At 31.9% G+C, this 16,030-nt stretch overlaps 2 protein-coding genes across 2 annotated transcripts; both read left to right on the top strand.

Moving 5' to 3' along the window:
• Nucleotides 1-7,711: 7,711 nt before the first annotated feature.
• LOC134241792 (caveolin-3-like) lies at nucleotides 7,712-10,497 on the top strand. The gene is made up of 2 exons (XM_062723812.1): nucleotides 7,712-7,896; nucleotides 10,155-10,497. Exons 1-2 carry the CDS (start codon nucleotides 7,750-7,752, stop codon nucleotides 10,482-10,484), a joined length of 477 nt encoding a protein of 158 aa, XP_062579796.1. The 5' UTR covers nucleotides 7,712-7,749; the 3' UTR covers nucleotides 10,485-10,497.
• A 1,808-nt stretch (nucleotides 10,498-12,305) lies between these two features.
• Nucleotides 12,306-14,495, top strand: LOC134241791 (caveolin-1-like). Its single transcript, XM_062723811.1, has 2 exons — nucleotides 12,306-12,371; nucleotides 13,785-14,495. The coding sequence occupies exons 1-2, from the start codon at nucleotides 12,306-12,308 to the stop codon at nucleotides 14,112-14,114; spliced, it is 396 nt and encodes a 131-aa protein (XP_062579795.1). The 3' UTR covers nucleotides 14,115-14,495.
• Nucleotides 14,496-16,030: the final 1,535 nt, after the last annotated feature.

The raw sequence follows: 16,030 nt of genomic DNA, 5'->3' as shown, positions 1-16,030 counted from the left end.
GATGTTGTATTAGCTTTTTACGGGCATTAGCCCTACCACGGTTGTCGCTCGGTCATCTCCGTAAACTTTGACTGGCCGAGAGCTTTTGGCAAATCTCGGCTGATTCCCATTCACTCTTCAAACAAGAAAGGGGAAAAGAATAATAACAAATTGTAAAGCCTGCAAGCAATAACTATCAAATTTTATTTATAATGAAATTAAAGAGACCTTTTTATTTATTGCTATAAAAAAATATCATGTTATTAAGAAATAATTACTGCTGATTTTGTTGTTCGTTTTGTCATTTTTTTAAGATTGGAAATCTTGCAAAATTGTTAAGTCGTACGAAAAATAGACCATCAGAAAGTTATCTCCCTTGCCCTGAACAGCATTTCAACCAATGAAATAATTGAAAATTTTCTCATCATGCAATTTCTACCAATCACAAAAGAGAGGAAGTGCATAGTCCGAAGACTGTAAAAAACTTCAACTATACAATACCGTCTTCCAAGGAAGACGGTAATCATGATGAAATTTTGTTCATCCGCACTGTAGTTTAAACTTGGTCAATTCCGTAGTTTTGACAGTGACCCCGCTCACACTGATTAAGCAGTGCAATATCTCACCGACAGGTCCAACATCTCACTCCACGGTCAAGCAGCACTTTATTTGACAGCTCAGGAAACAGTAGAAAGGTTTTACTTTTTTAGTTATAGTTTTTTATAACAACAATTTTTCATAAGTATTAAAGAAAAAAGAATAAGAAACATGGGTCTGAGGTTCTAATTATGATAAGAGCAATAAAAATTCACAAAGAAAAATATTAAAATATCATGCCATCATCTCGAAATATACGCTTTAGAAGAGTTTGATGTAGGTATGAAAGAAAAAAGAATTAGAAACATGGGTCTGAGGTTCTAATTATAATAAGAGCAATAAAAATTCACAAAGAAAAATATTAAAATATCATGCCATCATCTCGAAATATACGCTTTAGAAGAGTTTGATGTTACAATGTATGTGTGAAGGAAATTGACAAAGCCGAAGTCCCCTTTCCTTCACCCCTCCATATTTGTAGTTATTTTTTCTTCGATATTAAATGCCTAACGGTATTTTATTTAATTAAAATGCTGAAAATTTTGGAATATGCAAGTGCTCATCCGTGCAGAAACCATATCAAATGTACATGTAATGACGTATATGAAGTACTAGTATATACTCATGCATTTCAAAATAGGAAACGATCAATACATGTTTTTTTTACTTGTACATATTGATTTTATTGATCTTTATTCATGTTACATTTTACTAATATTATAAAATTATCAAAATAATTATGTAAGGAAGCAGTAAGCAAAAAGAAAAATCGAAATTTAAAATGATAGTACAATTCAATTGTGCGACTCCCCTATGCGTTGTGTTTTTCCAGAAACGACTCCCCCCTACGTAACCATTACTGTCTGAAGAGAAAATGTCTTAATTAATACTTTTTATAAAGTCTGGCCAAGCATGAATTGTTACATTTGAAAGATTGACGTTTGCTTTTGCTGTTTTAACTGTCATAGTCCTTACACAAGTCGTAGATTGTGCAAACTATGCATGTTTTAACCATTCGATCAACGTAAATATGAAATCTGTCGAATAGTTTCGAAGTGTTTGAGAAAACTAGACGTATATGCTAACCAGACAAATGACCAAAAGAAAGCTTAACTATTGCTACCTTCCGTGGGCTATTTGTTTTTGGTAAAGACATCTTACATATACCGAAAAAAGACGTGACCCACATCTCTTCTGACTCCGAAGCGGTGAAAATCGACTCCCCCATACGTTGAAAACGACTCCCCCATACTTTTTAGCGACTCCCCCGCGTTACCCGTTGTATACGGTGATCTTGTAATAATAATATCACTGTGTAGAAATGGACAAGGGTAAAGTGAGTTACCCTAGTCCAAGATGACGACAAGCTCCTACGCTTCAAATAACCATGAATAAATATCGGTGAAAACTAATGAAAAACCTTACCTTATTTTTCTTTTGGAAGGTCCGTGTTTGCTCTACTCCTATTCTGTAATTGTTTTATGGACTTTTGATCTTAAATACTGTTCGTTCTCTCCATATGTTTCATTGAAAAAAGTGATGTCATTAAGAAGTCGAAGTCAATACCTCAGCTCCTCTTCAAAACGAACTTTTTATTCGAATAGTTCTTAATTTATTTAAAGATTTAATACTATTGCTTTTATTTGAGCTACTTTAAATACTTTTATGCAATTTTAAAGGTGCATAGAAACAAATTTTATGTTAATGTTTTCTCAAATATTTTCGGCATAATATTATGACTGATATGCGACAACAAACCATCGGGGTTTCGCACAGATTACCATCGGATTTGGCGTCATCATCGGACTTTGGAGTTTTACCTATGTTACCATAGCATTTCACACGGAAGTATAATTTTAAAAACTTACTCTGTAAATCTGAAAATTATTGAAACTAGAAATTTCGGGATGCGTTTAATTGATACATCCTTGCAAAGCAAGTTTTGTCCTTAATAAATGTACTTATGAGAAGTGAAAAAATGTTTTAATAAACTACAGTGTATATTTAAACTGTAATCCAGAAAAATTAGAGTAGAAATGTGGGAAATGTGGGAAAGCAAAACCAACTCACCATTATTATCAGTCCTTTTATACTCAGTGATGTGTACAGAGTTGAACACGGTAAAACGTCAACATTAACAAAATGTTCGTGCCATGTTTACAAAAACGGAAACGTTTCACAGGTGTTCAACTTGTGAAAGAAACACCTTTAAAGAAACACCTTACATACAGAAATTTTAAGAATCAGAACCCCAAGTATAGATTTATTTTCTCTTTCGAAGAAATGCTTTGCCAGTAACCTCAATAGATACAGCAATGATATTTTTTCGCATCGTTTCTCGATCATAGATCCAGTGTAAGAATACTACAAAACCCTATTTCTGGCCATTATGCACACGTCAATACAATAAATAAATAAAATACCCCCCTCTCTTTATTTATAATTTTTAAATAATTAATCTGTAGATGTTTGAAAATATTTTCGCCGCATCTAAATCAAAAGAGTGTTGCTTTTCCTACTCATTTTGTTTTATTATGTCTATAAATAGAATCATGAACTAACTACAAGAAGTAGTAATTCGTTATTGCTCTCGATTCATTTTAAAATCAGAATTTTTCCGTTTCATAGTGTTTTGTGCAATGATTTTATGAAAAGGCCCAAAGTGTGTGTCGAGTCTGCTCAATGAAAAGGTAGGATAACGAACAGTGATCTATCACTGAAAACCACAAACAATATAAATCTGTGGACGGGGTATAAAACACAGACCCCTGGAAATTACAGAAGTAGGATCAGTTGTCTAGAAGGAGTAAACATCCCTAGAAATAGGATGTTTTAAGTCCTGAAACAAGGAAAATGATATTTTACACGTACTTTACCCTAGTCACCAAAAAAGCTCATAATATCTTTACCCTAGTCAAAAATTTACTTTACCCTAATCATGCTCAAATTTTGTATTCACAATCTGGCTTTAATCATCGCATGTCATGCCGACTTTTTGCAATAGTTGTGTTCTTCTGTACAAAACAATTCAATATTAACATTAAAATTTATAATGCTAGTCTGTATAACGCTGAAAGTAAGTGCAAAATGATCGAAGCGTATTTGCTTGTCGCCATCTTGGACTAGGGTAACGCACTTTACCCTAGTCCGTTTCTACACAGTGAATATGAAGTGGAACATAGTCTACGTATTTTTTGAATGACCCTCGTAGATCGTTATATGTATATTTTTTACATGCATGTTTGATAAAAAAGGTAAACAATAAAGAGGGAAATAAAAATATTTTTGTTCTATAACCAAAATAAAATGCATAATTTAATTTGTGCAATTGTTTTATTTTCAAAATATAGCAGTTGCCACAATATTGATATTTGCCTTGCAATTTAAATTAATCTTACATAAATAATTTTTTTTTTATGAAAATCGCAGTGATTAATGGTCGCCGATTGTGCGCTATGACGAGGGTTAAAATGGCATAAACATTTAAATAAAGTGTGATTAAAATGAAAATTTTCTTTGTAAAACGAGTCTCAATAAAAATTAAATGTATCCCAAATATAGTGGTTATCATTATTTTCTGGTACCTTTACTATCGCGTATTATGTAGACACTGAGAATATTACGCGAAGACCGCAAGAAGTATTTTTCAAAAATAGACAGAAAAGGCGACGTCGGCCATCCGAATAGGACAGCGTCCGATCATAGTGGTTTAACACGGTTGCACCGACGTCAGACATAAAGTATTTATTCAGACAACTTGAAACTATTGGAATATATTTTATCTGTTGATTAGTAATTGATGTATACGATTTTTCAACGATTTTTAAAATCTTAAAGACACTTCAAAAAGTGGACAATTACTGTTATTTGATGAAAATAGGTTATCCTTATACATGACGTTGCTATATATCGAGCGCCGTCAGACTGGGCTGTGTACTGTTTTATACTGGTGACGCTTGTAAATTATCGTGTATATTGTTTTGAATTTAAAAATTGAATCAATTATGGTCTAGACATAGATATTATTGTACTCACTTGGCAGTGTAACATGATAAAGGAAGTTAGCGCGTGTCTATGAACAGTTATCAAAAATAATTGAAAAAGTCCATATCTTTGACGTTATTATAATGCCCTGTTCACACGACGAGTTTAATTCGCAGTAAATTAATACGAAGTAAACTAATGCGAATCAAATTAATGCGAATTAAATTGCGTTCACACGACAGCTAATGCGAATAAAAATTTTTCTTCTACAGTCAGGCGTCAGTAAGTCTATTATGACGTCATTTGTAAATCACGTCATGTATGCAGAGCCATCCTCTGATACATGTATCATGTAGTGGCTACAGGTACTCATTGATTTTAGTGATTAACATACTTTCCCTCAATTTTTGAACCAAATATAGCAGAAACACCTATATATAACCACCAACACGTGTCCTGTGACTTAATTCTGGCCTTACGCATGCGTCAAAATTTAATTCGAATTAGCTTCGCTTAGCGTTCACACGGAGCTAATGCGAAGTAATTTAATGCGCAGTAAATCAATTCGAATTAAACTAATTCGCATTAAATTCTCCGTGTGAACGCTAAGCGAAGCTAATTCGCAGTAACTTTACGTGTAATTCGAATTAAACTCTCCGTGTGAACAGGGTATAAAATTAGCGTTACGTCAGACTTGCCCGTGCTGCTTGAATATACAGTTTTTATACCTATAATGTTCATAACATAGTGTGCATTGTTTTGCTGTTTATGCGCCGGGATCGATAGATCCGGGACGTATATTGTTTTTGTCCTGTCTGTTTATCTGTCTGTCTGTTGTCAACTTTAACCTTCGCCATAACTTTTGAACCATGCAAAATAGAGATTCCATATTTGGCGTACCTACTAAACTTATGAAGCTCTTTCAAATGACACCAAGGTCAATGACCTTGTGACCTTGACTGTGACCTACTGTATAGCAGGTTAAAATCGCGGTCGGAAAAGATCGCGATTTGTTCAATTTTCAGCAAATCGCGGTCGTTTGAATTCGCGGAAAAGGAAAAACCAAAAATTTCTTAAACAGTACTTGCAAGCATTTTTCTGTAGACATATATTGTGTGAGCTGCTATTTCCCGTCTGTATAGTATATTACGAAAGTCTGTAATCAAGTATACTATATCGTGCTTATCAGACAGAAAAGTAGTCTATTCATTGTATCGATTTTGATCCCGATTGAATAATAACGAAACATTGACTGATCCCGATTTGAAGTCAAAATAGTGCTACGCATTAATTTTTTTTATTTCCGGGTCCAAATCAGACAAAAAAATATACCGTAGTAAAAATGTTGAACTTTTAATCATATAATTGGAATTAATCAATTGTCGTTACCCTGTTTACTAAGTAAAGTGAGTGATACGCACGGGTAAAATTAAGCAAGCATGTTTTATTAAATAATTACATCGCACGTCTGCTAGATGGCAAAATTAATCGTTAGCTATAGAAATGAATTAAACAATTAATAAGCTTTAAAAATAGCAAGAACTATGTGTTTGTAATTGATCCAGACACTCACATAATTATAAAGACAGTCTACTCTACATCTAATCACAGAAAATAGTAATAATTTCAATTTGTCCTTATAATTCTTCGAAAGAAATATTCACTGTATGTTGAATTCGCGGAATTTCTTTTTCCGCGAATATAGCGAAAATTAACTACGCGAGTTAATTTCCTGCTGTACAGTATATGCTAAAAATTGCTTTTTCGAACTTTCTCTATAACTTTTGAACCATAGGAGTAAGAGACTTCATATTTGGTATGCATACTCCACTAATCAAGTTTTATCAAATGACACCAAGGTCAATGACCTCGTGACCTTGACTTTTCCCTATATGCTAGAAATAACTTTTTCGAGCTTTGTTGTCGCCGGGCGCACATTGTTTGACAAACACATCTTGTTTTGTATATTTTTAAGAACCCTCTCTACACTGCACACAAAAGAGTTCTGATTCTAAGGTATTTTTCTGCAGTAAGAGTGACCTGCCCTTAGATCTAAATTATAAAAAAAAAAAAAAATTTACAATGTATTACTCAATTTGTAATTAATTCAAGTATTCTTAACATTTTAAGAGGCCAAGATAAATTAACTGAACATGTTATTTACATGTATTTTCTCTGTTGAAATAATTAACAGTGATTTCTATTCACTGATCCTGTGTTGTTTTTAAACATAGTGAAATTTTAACAATTAAGCACAATATTAACACCTTTATACAATATATTTTTCTTCACGTCCAAAAAATCAATTGCACTTGTGTAGAGAGGGTCCTTAAGATATTATCGCACATGCTTGCCATCGCGGGCTTTATTAAGAGAATAAAGCATTTGTCCACGAACTTTTTGGACTACCCTCGTAAGCTCCGCATGCAGGTGATGAAAGCATATTTTTCAGTATTAAGAAAGGAAAGTTGACGATTGAAAAGTTAAAGTCATCACGTTTATCATAGAGCTTGGTTGTTAGATTACAATTAACGTCTTTTTTTCACATAAACTATCCAAATATGAAACAGATGTGTCAGACTCTGTGGTATCTTTTATTCCAATGCCACCAGGAGAATGTAAATTACCATAAACAGATCGTTAATAGACAATATGTGGTTGAAAATATATAAGTGTACATTTGAAGGTCACAGCATGTTTTTTTCTTTTCACGCATAATATTTTGCACAAATTCTTGTTTATTTGAATACAAATTAGACTGCTAATAGCAGTAAACAAGGAAAAGATTAGTCTCCCTATTTTTAGGGCAAACATTCTCTTTTCCAAACAGTGTCTTAACTAACTTAGGTCGCAAAAACTGAACAATAGTAATGCATAAGCTTACATTATATACTATTTTTTATAATATTCTCAAAATCATAAGGCTGTCAAATTCCTATCTTCAGTTAGTCGTATTTTTTCGTGACAAGAACCTTTTTTTTAAATTTGAAATCTGTTTGCCAACAGCTCTATGTCAACAATTACAATAATATTTAATCGTAACCAATTCAAATTTTCTTTTGCGCCAAGTAATGGAAATTAATCGTGTTTTAAACAGATTAACAATCAGCAAAACACAGCTTAATTATTGTACAGACTATCCCTTTGTTGCCCTGTTTTAATATCCTAGCGACTGCAACTTTTAATACTATGTCTCACGTTAGCGATCTGAGTTTAAAGAGTCCAGATTCCTCTCCGCGGAGTGAAAAGAGCGTCAAGTCCAAAAGCACAATGTCTGGAGCAGAAGAAGTAGACCTTGTTAACAGGGATCCCAACAACCTTAATGCTCATCTCGGGGTATGTAGGTTTCTGTCCTAAGAACAGGCATTCAACATTCTTCATAACCCTATTTGCAGGGTTACACTGGCAGCACACACCACAGTTTGATTTAATTCGTTGAGAAACGATCATTGCACACATTTTCATACTCACACTTTCAAAAATTCAGATTTTATTAATTTAAAGCATTATGTTTGTATCAATGAAAAATACAGACTTGGGTATTTCAGAAAATATCAGAAATAAACTGATAAAAGATGCCTAGAATCTGGGTATAGAACGCAGTCCGGATACCCGAAGGCCTGTTTTATAGTTGCTCACAATGTATATCACTGGCTGTTAAAATATTTCCAAATGTACGACAAAACAAACATTTAAAACACCAGTCTCTTTTTCATAATTTTTGGAATATAATTGAAATAAATTGATGCCATATAAGGGAAAACTCAATATAATGACGCATTTTGCTAGAGAAATTTATTTTGTTTAAGAACTATCGGTATGAAGATAAATCTGAAATAAGCTTCCAATTCAATTAACATCTCTTATTCAACAATTTATATTTTTATTTTGTTAGTAGAAATTAATATTTGTTAAATTTATTTTTTATTTTTATAGTCTTTGCTTTGATGTAACTTGAAAAATCCGTCTCAAAACAAAAGTAAATCTTTCGTAAATATATAGACATAGTAAACTGGAAAGATTGAACACAGAATTAACATCTTCCAAATAAACAACATGAAATATAATAATCGTTTAGTAAAATGTTCTTATATCATATGATTATGTTTGCCCGATCATAATAAGGAGTACAATTAGCGGTGTGACCGTTCGACAGGGATGTTTCCGACTCCATGACATCTGATCCAATCTCTGATGCATTTGAAGGACCTCTTTAGTCTCTTCCCAATCTCTGTTGTTCCAATGCACATTTGAGCTTCATTATTCTCCGGGTTCTCTTTTGTTTTGTAAAGTTTTCTATACACTGTATATTTAAACAAATACAGTTAAAATAGTAAATCTTAAAGAGAAGATCCATAAAATCTGTTCATGTTTTCTTACGATCTCGTTTTATAGAACATAAAATAGCATTCTTCAATTCAAAAGACAATTACAAATTTTAATCCCTATATGTAAATTATGGATTTTAATGCAAAGTTTGATTATTTCGTCAAGATTTCTGTGTCAATTTAATATATATTTTAAAATAAAGTAAGTAGCTTCATTTTCCACTTAAATCAAAAATATTCTGTAATACTTTCTCATTCTTACAATGTGCTTATATTCTGTTTTTCAATGATGCAAAAAAATAAATAAAAAGGTTAATTTCTCTTACACAAACTGAGCAAAGGTTAGATCACAATACGAAATTATTTCCAAAAACGTCTATTATTGATACAGTTTATAATGTGTCACTAGCATGCCAAACAGCTTTGTTTAAGTAGAGCTCCCATTACTTAAAACCCTGCGAACCACGGCCATTCGGTTAGTCCTTTTATTGCATTGATTTAATGATCTGCTTAAAATCATTGAGGTACAATGGACAAAAGCGTTACAATCCGTTCAATTATTTCTAGAGGAAAATCTGCTTACACTTTCGTCTTTGTTGGAAGGTCAAATCTGGATTTTATCAAACCTTTCTTTAAAAGAAATATCAACCCAAAAGCTACATTCTTAATGTTTCTCATATACACTTCTTTCTCGTACATTAGTATATAATAATCAAACAAATAAATAACTCCCATCAGTAATGATTGCACGAAAAATTTTGGTTATTTATACCACCAATCAAAATTTTAGACACATAATATGTATTTTACCGTATATCATATAATCGTTATGCAGAAATAACCTCTTGTCTCCACGAAAACAGTAAAATATCATGAGACAAGGTAATTTAATGTTCATCAATTTAATTCACGAATCAGTTCAAATCAAAACTGTGAATATATATATAGGAATATTGTATATGTAATTCAGACATTTGAACTTAAGATTAATTATGACATACATGAAACGATGTTTAATAAATATTGCAGTTAAATGCTTCAAATTGTCTAAATCATGCAATGTCAAATCAATTCAATATCATCCCAAAATACTTTTATGAGGGTATCATAACAAAAGTGTTAAAAATGAATAGATAAGCCCTAGTTTTTCGACTAAAAGCCGATTTTACAACTTGAAATTTGATACAAGTAAATGAAACATAAAAAAGCGATTTGTTACATTAAATGTTATTTTCCAAAGGATTAGATGTTTCGTTTGTATTTCAGACCCTCCATTTCAATGATGTGATTGGAGAGCCAGATGGCACCCACAGTATTGACTGTGCCTACAAGCTCTCACACACCTGCTTCAACTTGTGGAAAGGCTGCCTCTACAAGCTCCTGACATTCTACCTGGGATGCTTCATAGCCGCGGAATGGGGCTGTGAGTTTGCACTTATCTCCTTCTTCCATGTTTGGTACATTAGTCCATGCTTGAAGGTTTGCGAAATCAACTGTGGACTCTGTCAGAGGCTGTATGCTAACTGCATGAACTGCTGCTTCGTGCCCGTCTGTGAAGCGATGGGATCTATGTTCCATCATTTTAAAAGAACATAATAAACTTTTAGATTGAATGAGAGACTTTTTTTCGTTTATCTTATGTTGTAAATGACAACCGACTTTTATAAATTGTATTTCTTAGAAATTGATTCTCTATGTACCAGTATATTTGGTTTGAATTTTACTTCATTTCGTGATTTTGTAGTAAAATCGCCGTTAAATCGTAATGCTACGTTATCTATTCTACGTTATTTAGTTTCATAAATAAAAGATGGGAGGAATATGCTTTTTTATTTGTATTTATTGTATTTTTGTTCTATAACGAATTCAAAAACTCTGCTGATTTGTTGCTAAAAGAATAATCGAACAAACATAAGTTGTAATAATTCGGAGAAAAAATTAAAAGGAAAATAAATATGTGTTTATAACCAATAAGATATTAAAGCGTTAAAATGTTTTCTCGAGAAAAAATTATCTTTTGTTTAGTTTTTGAAGCTGTTGGAACGTTTCTTTAATATTTTTGAAATTATACATGTATAGATGAGCTTTATGCTTCATTGTTGTGGCAGAACGATTTCAAGTATGAGTTGTGAAGAAATTAAGTTAGTATGTTTCTTTGGTTCTACATTAAATTACGCACATGATGTTTTTAATTCATATCAAGCAAAAGAAACAGAAATTGAAATTTATCATAATTTATGACGATGTGTTTACTCAGTACGTCAATTCTATAATTCTATTTTTTTATTCTAAGCAAACAAAGTCCCACATGGTCTGTCTTTAACCATCGTCGCAAACCACGGCCAAAATGTACGATCTTCTCCCACATGCAGACTCCGCTTGTGATGATGGTCTTTAACGTAATCAACATGTAAGAGACAGTCTCTCAATACTTTCCATCGAACTGTTCAAGATGAGACTTGTAAACTTGCCGATGAGCATTAAAGAATTCAATGTGTCATCCCAGTAATCTGCCCTAGAAACCATCTTTATTTACATGTTGTCTGCATAATCTTTATCTAATAATGAGCTTCCATTTGGTGTATAACATATTAAAAAATCACAGACTCTAAGCAAAAAATGTCCGGGGCAGAAGAGGTTGAACTTGTGGACAGAGATCCAAATGGAGTAAATGCTCATCTTGGGGTACGTGTATACTTACGTGTAATTACCACTTTAAATGTGTATCCTGAAATAAATTGAGAAATTTCATTTATGATTATTTTACGTTACATGTAGAAACACGTAGTGTTGAATTAATTGAAAAAAAAACTATTGAGTATTTTGTTTCCGTTTTACACAGTTGTAGTACAATTAAAAAAAAAATTTCAACCAATGGTACATACATGTACAATGGTGAGAAGAAAATATTTTAAATGAATATTAAGACCTTTTTATGATAATAAAATATTATGGTGTAAGTTTTATTATCAAGAAAATATAGGTTTTTGCTATAAATCATCCGTACATATGAATAACTCTTAGAATTAATGTTTTTAAACATATCATAGCAACTAGATTCTATTTTTTTAAACATCGAAACAAGTACAAGAATGAATCTTTTTCAATAAAGCTGAGCTATAACTCATTATTAAAAAATTTAATAAAAAATGTCTGGGGCAGAGGAGGTAGATCAGAAATTCATCAATATTATGTGTACATGTATCTGTTTAAATCTAAAACCTCACCATTTTTAAATTTTTTAAAACATTTTTAATAATGATTGCTGTAATGTCGATTGTAACGTAGATAATCCCCACCTTAATCTTTAATCTGAAACCCACGTTTCTAACAAACAATTGAATGCACAAAACCCTCAATACTTAAACTCTTTCGTTAAACACTTAGAGTCAGTTCCGATAAAAAATTTAATAAAAAATGTCTGGGGCAGAGGAGGTAGATCTGGTGAACAGGGATCCAAATGGACTAAATTCCCATCTAGGGGTAAGGCATTGGAACCATTCATCAATATTATGTGTACATGTATCTGTTTAAATCTAAAAACTCACCATTTTAAATTTTGTCTGCAGATATAGGAATTTTTCCAGATATTGTTTTATTTCATATCCAATAAATGTTACTGAAATAATTTAAAACGACAAAAATATAAAAGAATTTAAAGAAAAAAGATATTTAAGGATGATTTGTACTTCAGCAAAATGTCAGTTTCATGATGCCGGGGAGGACAGTATAACATCAGAAGAGCTGGTTAAGGTAGTCCGATCCTCAGGTTCTGAAAATCAAACATTGTCTAATTGAAAATGCTAACAAAAATATCTTTGAATTCTCAACGTTAAGTGTTTTACCCACGATAATTCTTCAAACTTCATATTTAAAGTTAATCATATTATATAGGGAAAATAAAGAATTCTCAAATAAATTTTCAGCAAATGCGAATTAAAACATCTACTATGCCTTTTCCAATTTCAATTCGATCAGCAAACACTTTTAGAAATAAAACTCATAGGTATCCAGGCTTTTGAAGAAATTGCACAATTTTAATACTTATACGGTACTTTGTTTCTATAAGGTACTTTAGTTTCTTCTATTTACTTTGATCATTTTACTATACATGGTGTATAAAGATTACTATCATTACAAAACACCATAAATTACTTCTTATTTCATATCATGTTAATAAACATTGCTATTTTTGGTTAGAACCTCAATTTCTTAAAATTTGTTATTTTTAATACTATTATTGGGTAAAAATTTTGACTTTTTATAAGACCTTTCTGAGAACTTCGAAGAACCTTGAAGCACATGTACATTGAGAGGCATAAAATAAAAAAAATTGCACGAAAAAAATTATTTTCAAGCTTCAACTTTGGACTTTTTGATTTAAATTATAAATTAAAGAGTTATCCTTCTTTGCTGAGGATCGGAGTTCCTTAAACAATATTTCTCATTTTAAATGGTTTTAACATCAAATTACACTTTTCTTTTAATTTTTGCGATTGAAATTTGAAAGCTGCTCGACAAAGACAGATCTAGCAATCGTTTTCAATCATCAACCTTTGATTCTTCCTTTCAAAGATATGAATCGGCAGGAGAAACATTAGTTTATATAATTTTACAAAAAATCCCAACCCAAATATCAATTTCTACAATGCGCGTAATGGTGTTAAGTGTCTTCAGTCAGCACAACGGTAAGAAAACCATGCAGAACAACGTTATTTCCTTTCTCTCAATGGCTCTCTTCCGAACGTTTTGAAAATGATTTAATGCACTTAACTATTTAATTCAGACAGTATTTTATTTTCTGGTGTATTTATAGTGTGTTTCTCATTTCTTTTATGAAAACAAGGTATTCGGATGCAAATTGAATAATGCTCTTCATTTATATTTTAATTTTAGACCCTCCACTTCAATGACGTGATTGGAGAGCCAGATGGTACCCACAGTATTGACTGTGCCTACAAGCTCTCACACACCTGCTTCAACTTGTGGAAAGGCTGCCTCTACAAGCTCCTGACATTCTACCTGGGATGCTTCATAGCCGCCGAATGGGGCTGTGAGTTTGCAATTATCTCCTTCGTCCATGTTTGGTACATTAGTCCATGCTTAAAGGTTTGCGAAATCAACTGTGGACTTTGTCAGAGGTTGTACTCCAACTGCATGAACTGCTGCTTCGTGCCCGTCTGTGAAGCGATGGGATCTGTGTTCCATCATTTTAAAAGAACATAAACGTTTAGATTGAATCGGAATCCTTTTTCGTTCCCTTCTTTGAATCTTTTAGGTCATGAGAGAACATAATAAACTTTTAGAAAATTCAGCTAGCATTTGATTTCAAGGATACCTCAATACCAGTTAATTGCAGTGCTTACATTTCAAAAAAGTTTGGAAATGTTATATTCAGTATGTTAAGCGAATATTTATAGTGTTGATTAAATGCGATAAGTTTAATATTTTACTGATTTCAGCATACATGTTAATGTACCGCTATGCATTTCTATTATTATAAACCAAAGACACCAATTTAATTCAATCCAAATGCAAGTGGTTGTTTGGAGGACACTTTATAATCTTTTGTATTATTTGGTTAGAATTAAACTTATTTCATAGTTATCGTTTTCTTTTCATTATGATTAATGTAATAAGTGATTGATCATACATATACATTGTATCATGATATTATAAACTAAGTACTAGTAACTCAGAACTGGTATTTTTATGGTTGGCTCTATCTGTGATACTATAATCACAATTTGGTTACAGCCTTAACATTTTAATTTGGGATGCCATAGAGGAGTGAGCATCCCATATCGACCGGTCACACCGGTTAATCTTTAAATTTCCCAGTTGATTCGATACATACGGTACATTAGAACATTTCACTTTTTTTAACAGTTGTTTAAGGAATGTAAGCTATTGATAAACGAATTGATGAAAAAAGAATATTTAAAGTTATCAATATGCAAGTTGTTTGGTCGATAGGAAAACTTTTGTTAGCAAATAAAATATATTATTAAGTTAAATGCTGACGAACGTTTCTTATGTTTATTGTGAGGCCTAAAATGTTAGCAAATTATCCCTTTATTTCCTGGTCATGAGAAAAAGGACATAAAGGGTGTTCCTGATCGGCAAAGGCTGCTCACTCCTCCACGGTACCTTATCGTACCTCTGATTTGTTTGAGGCCCATGTTTATCCATTTTTTTCAAATGGACTTAGATTGAACTTGAATATCGTTCGTTATATCCATGTTTTACTTTTTACTGTAACTACATAACGTACAATACAAAACAATGTAATTTGTCGTACTGCTGAGAGCATATCAACGATAGATGACATGTACGTCGTACATACATTGAATATATATAATGAAAACAATTGTTGTCTGAAAATGTGCATATTTTCTCAGCATTACACTATGCTATGGAAACTTCAAATGCGACTTTAGAATTGTGTTAAACCATACAGTTACTATAATCCTCCGAGCCCTCAACATAATGAATTGATAGATAAAACCAATATGAAAAAGGTTAAAGGCAGCATATAATGCACAAAGCATTTTTTTATGTAGTTTTGAAACAGCGGATCATAATCTTTTCAAGAACTTGAAATAAAGGGAATGAAACATATGGAAATTATACCCTATCCTCCCTTACCTTCTTACTTAAGCGATAGAAATGAAACGTCAACAAATAATTATATAAACTCTAAAATGAATGAGCCAAACATTGCACAATTAAATTTGGTTGACGATCGTAAAAAGACATTACTTTAAACTATATATTTTGAGCAAAACCTTTTAAACGAAAATACATTTTAGTCGATTGTGTCGTACAAATGTAAGATGAAAACAATACTCTTCATATTATTAACATAAATAAATCAAGCATACTGAATAATTTTTTTTAAATTAATAAAAACAATATGGTTAAAAAGTAGAAAATAAATTTCTATATAAATAATTAAAAGGATAGGAAATAAATACATAAATGTATAAGGAATAAATCATAAACATTCCTTAAAGAGACAAAGTCTTTGAATGAGACATTTATGTTGTGCATGCATTGTGAAGGAGAACGAAATTCATAAATCCACACGATACCTGGGGATTTTTCTTACATATATCCTCTTATCGCCAAAGAGTGCTGTT

The sequence above is a fragment of the Saccostrea cucullata genome, unplaced genomic scaffold, assembly GCF_032062105.1.
Source record: "Saccostrea cucullata isolate Sc308-1 unplaced genomic scaffold, CSIRO_AGI_Scuc_v1 ctg2728, whole genome shotgun sequence".
Lineage (NCBI taxonomy): Eukaryota > Metazoa > Mollusca > Bivalvia > Ostreida > Ostreidae > Saccostrea > Saccostrea cuccullata.
Note: the sequence above shows the minus strand (reverse complement) of the source record. Positions and strands in the feature narration are given on the sequence as shown.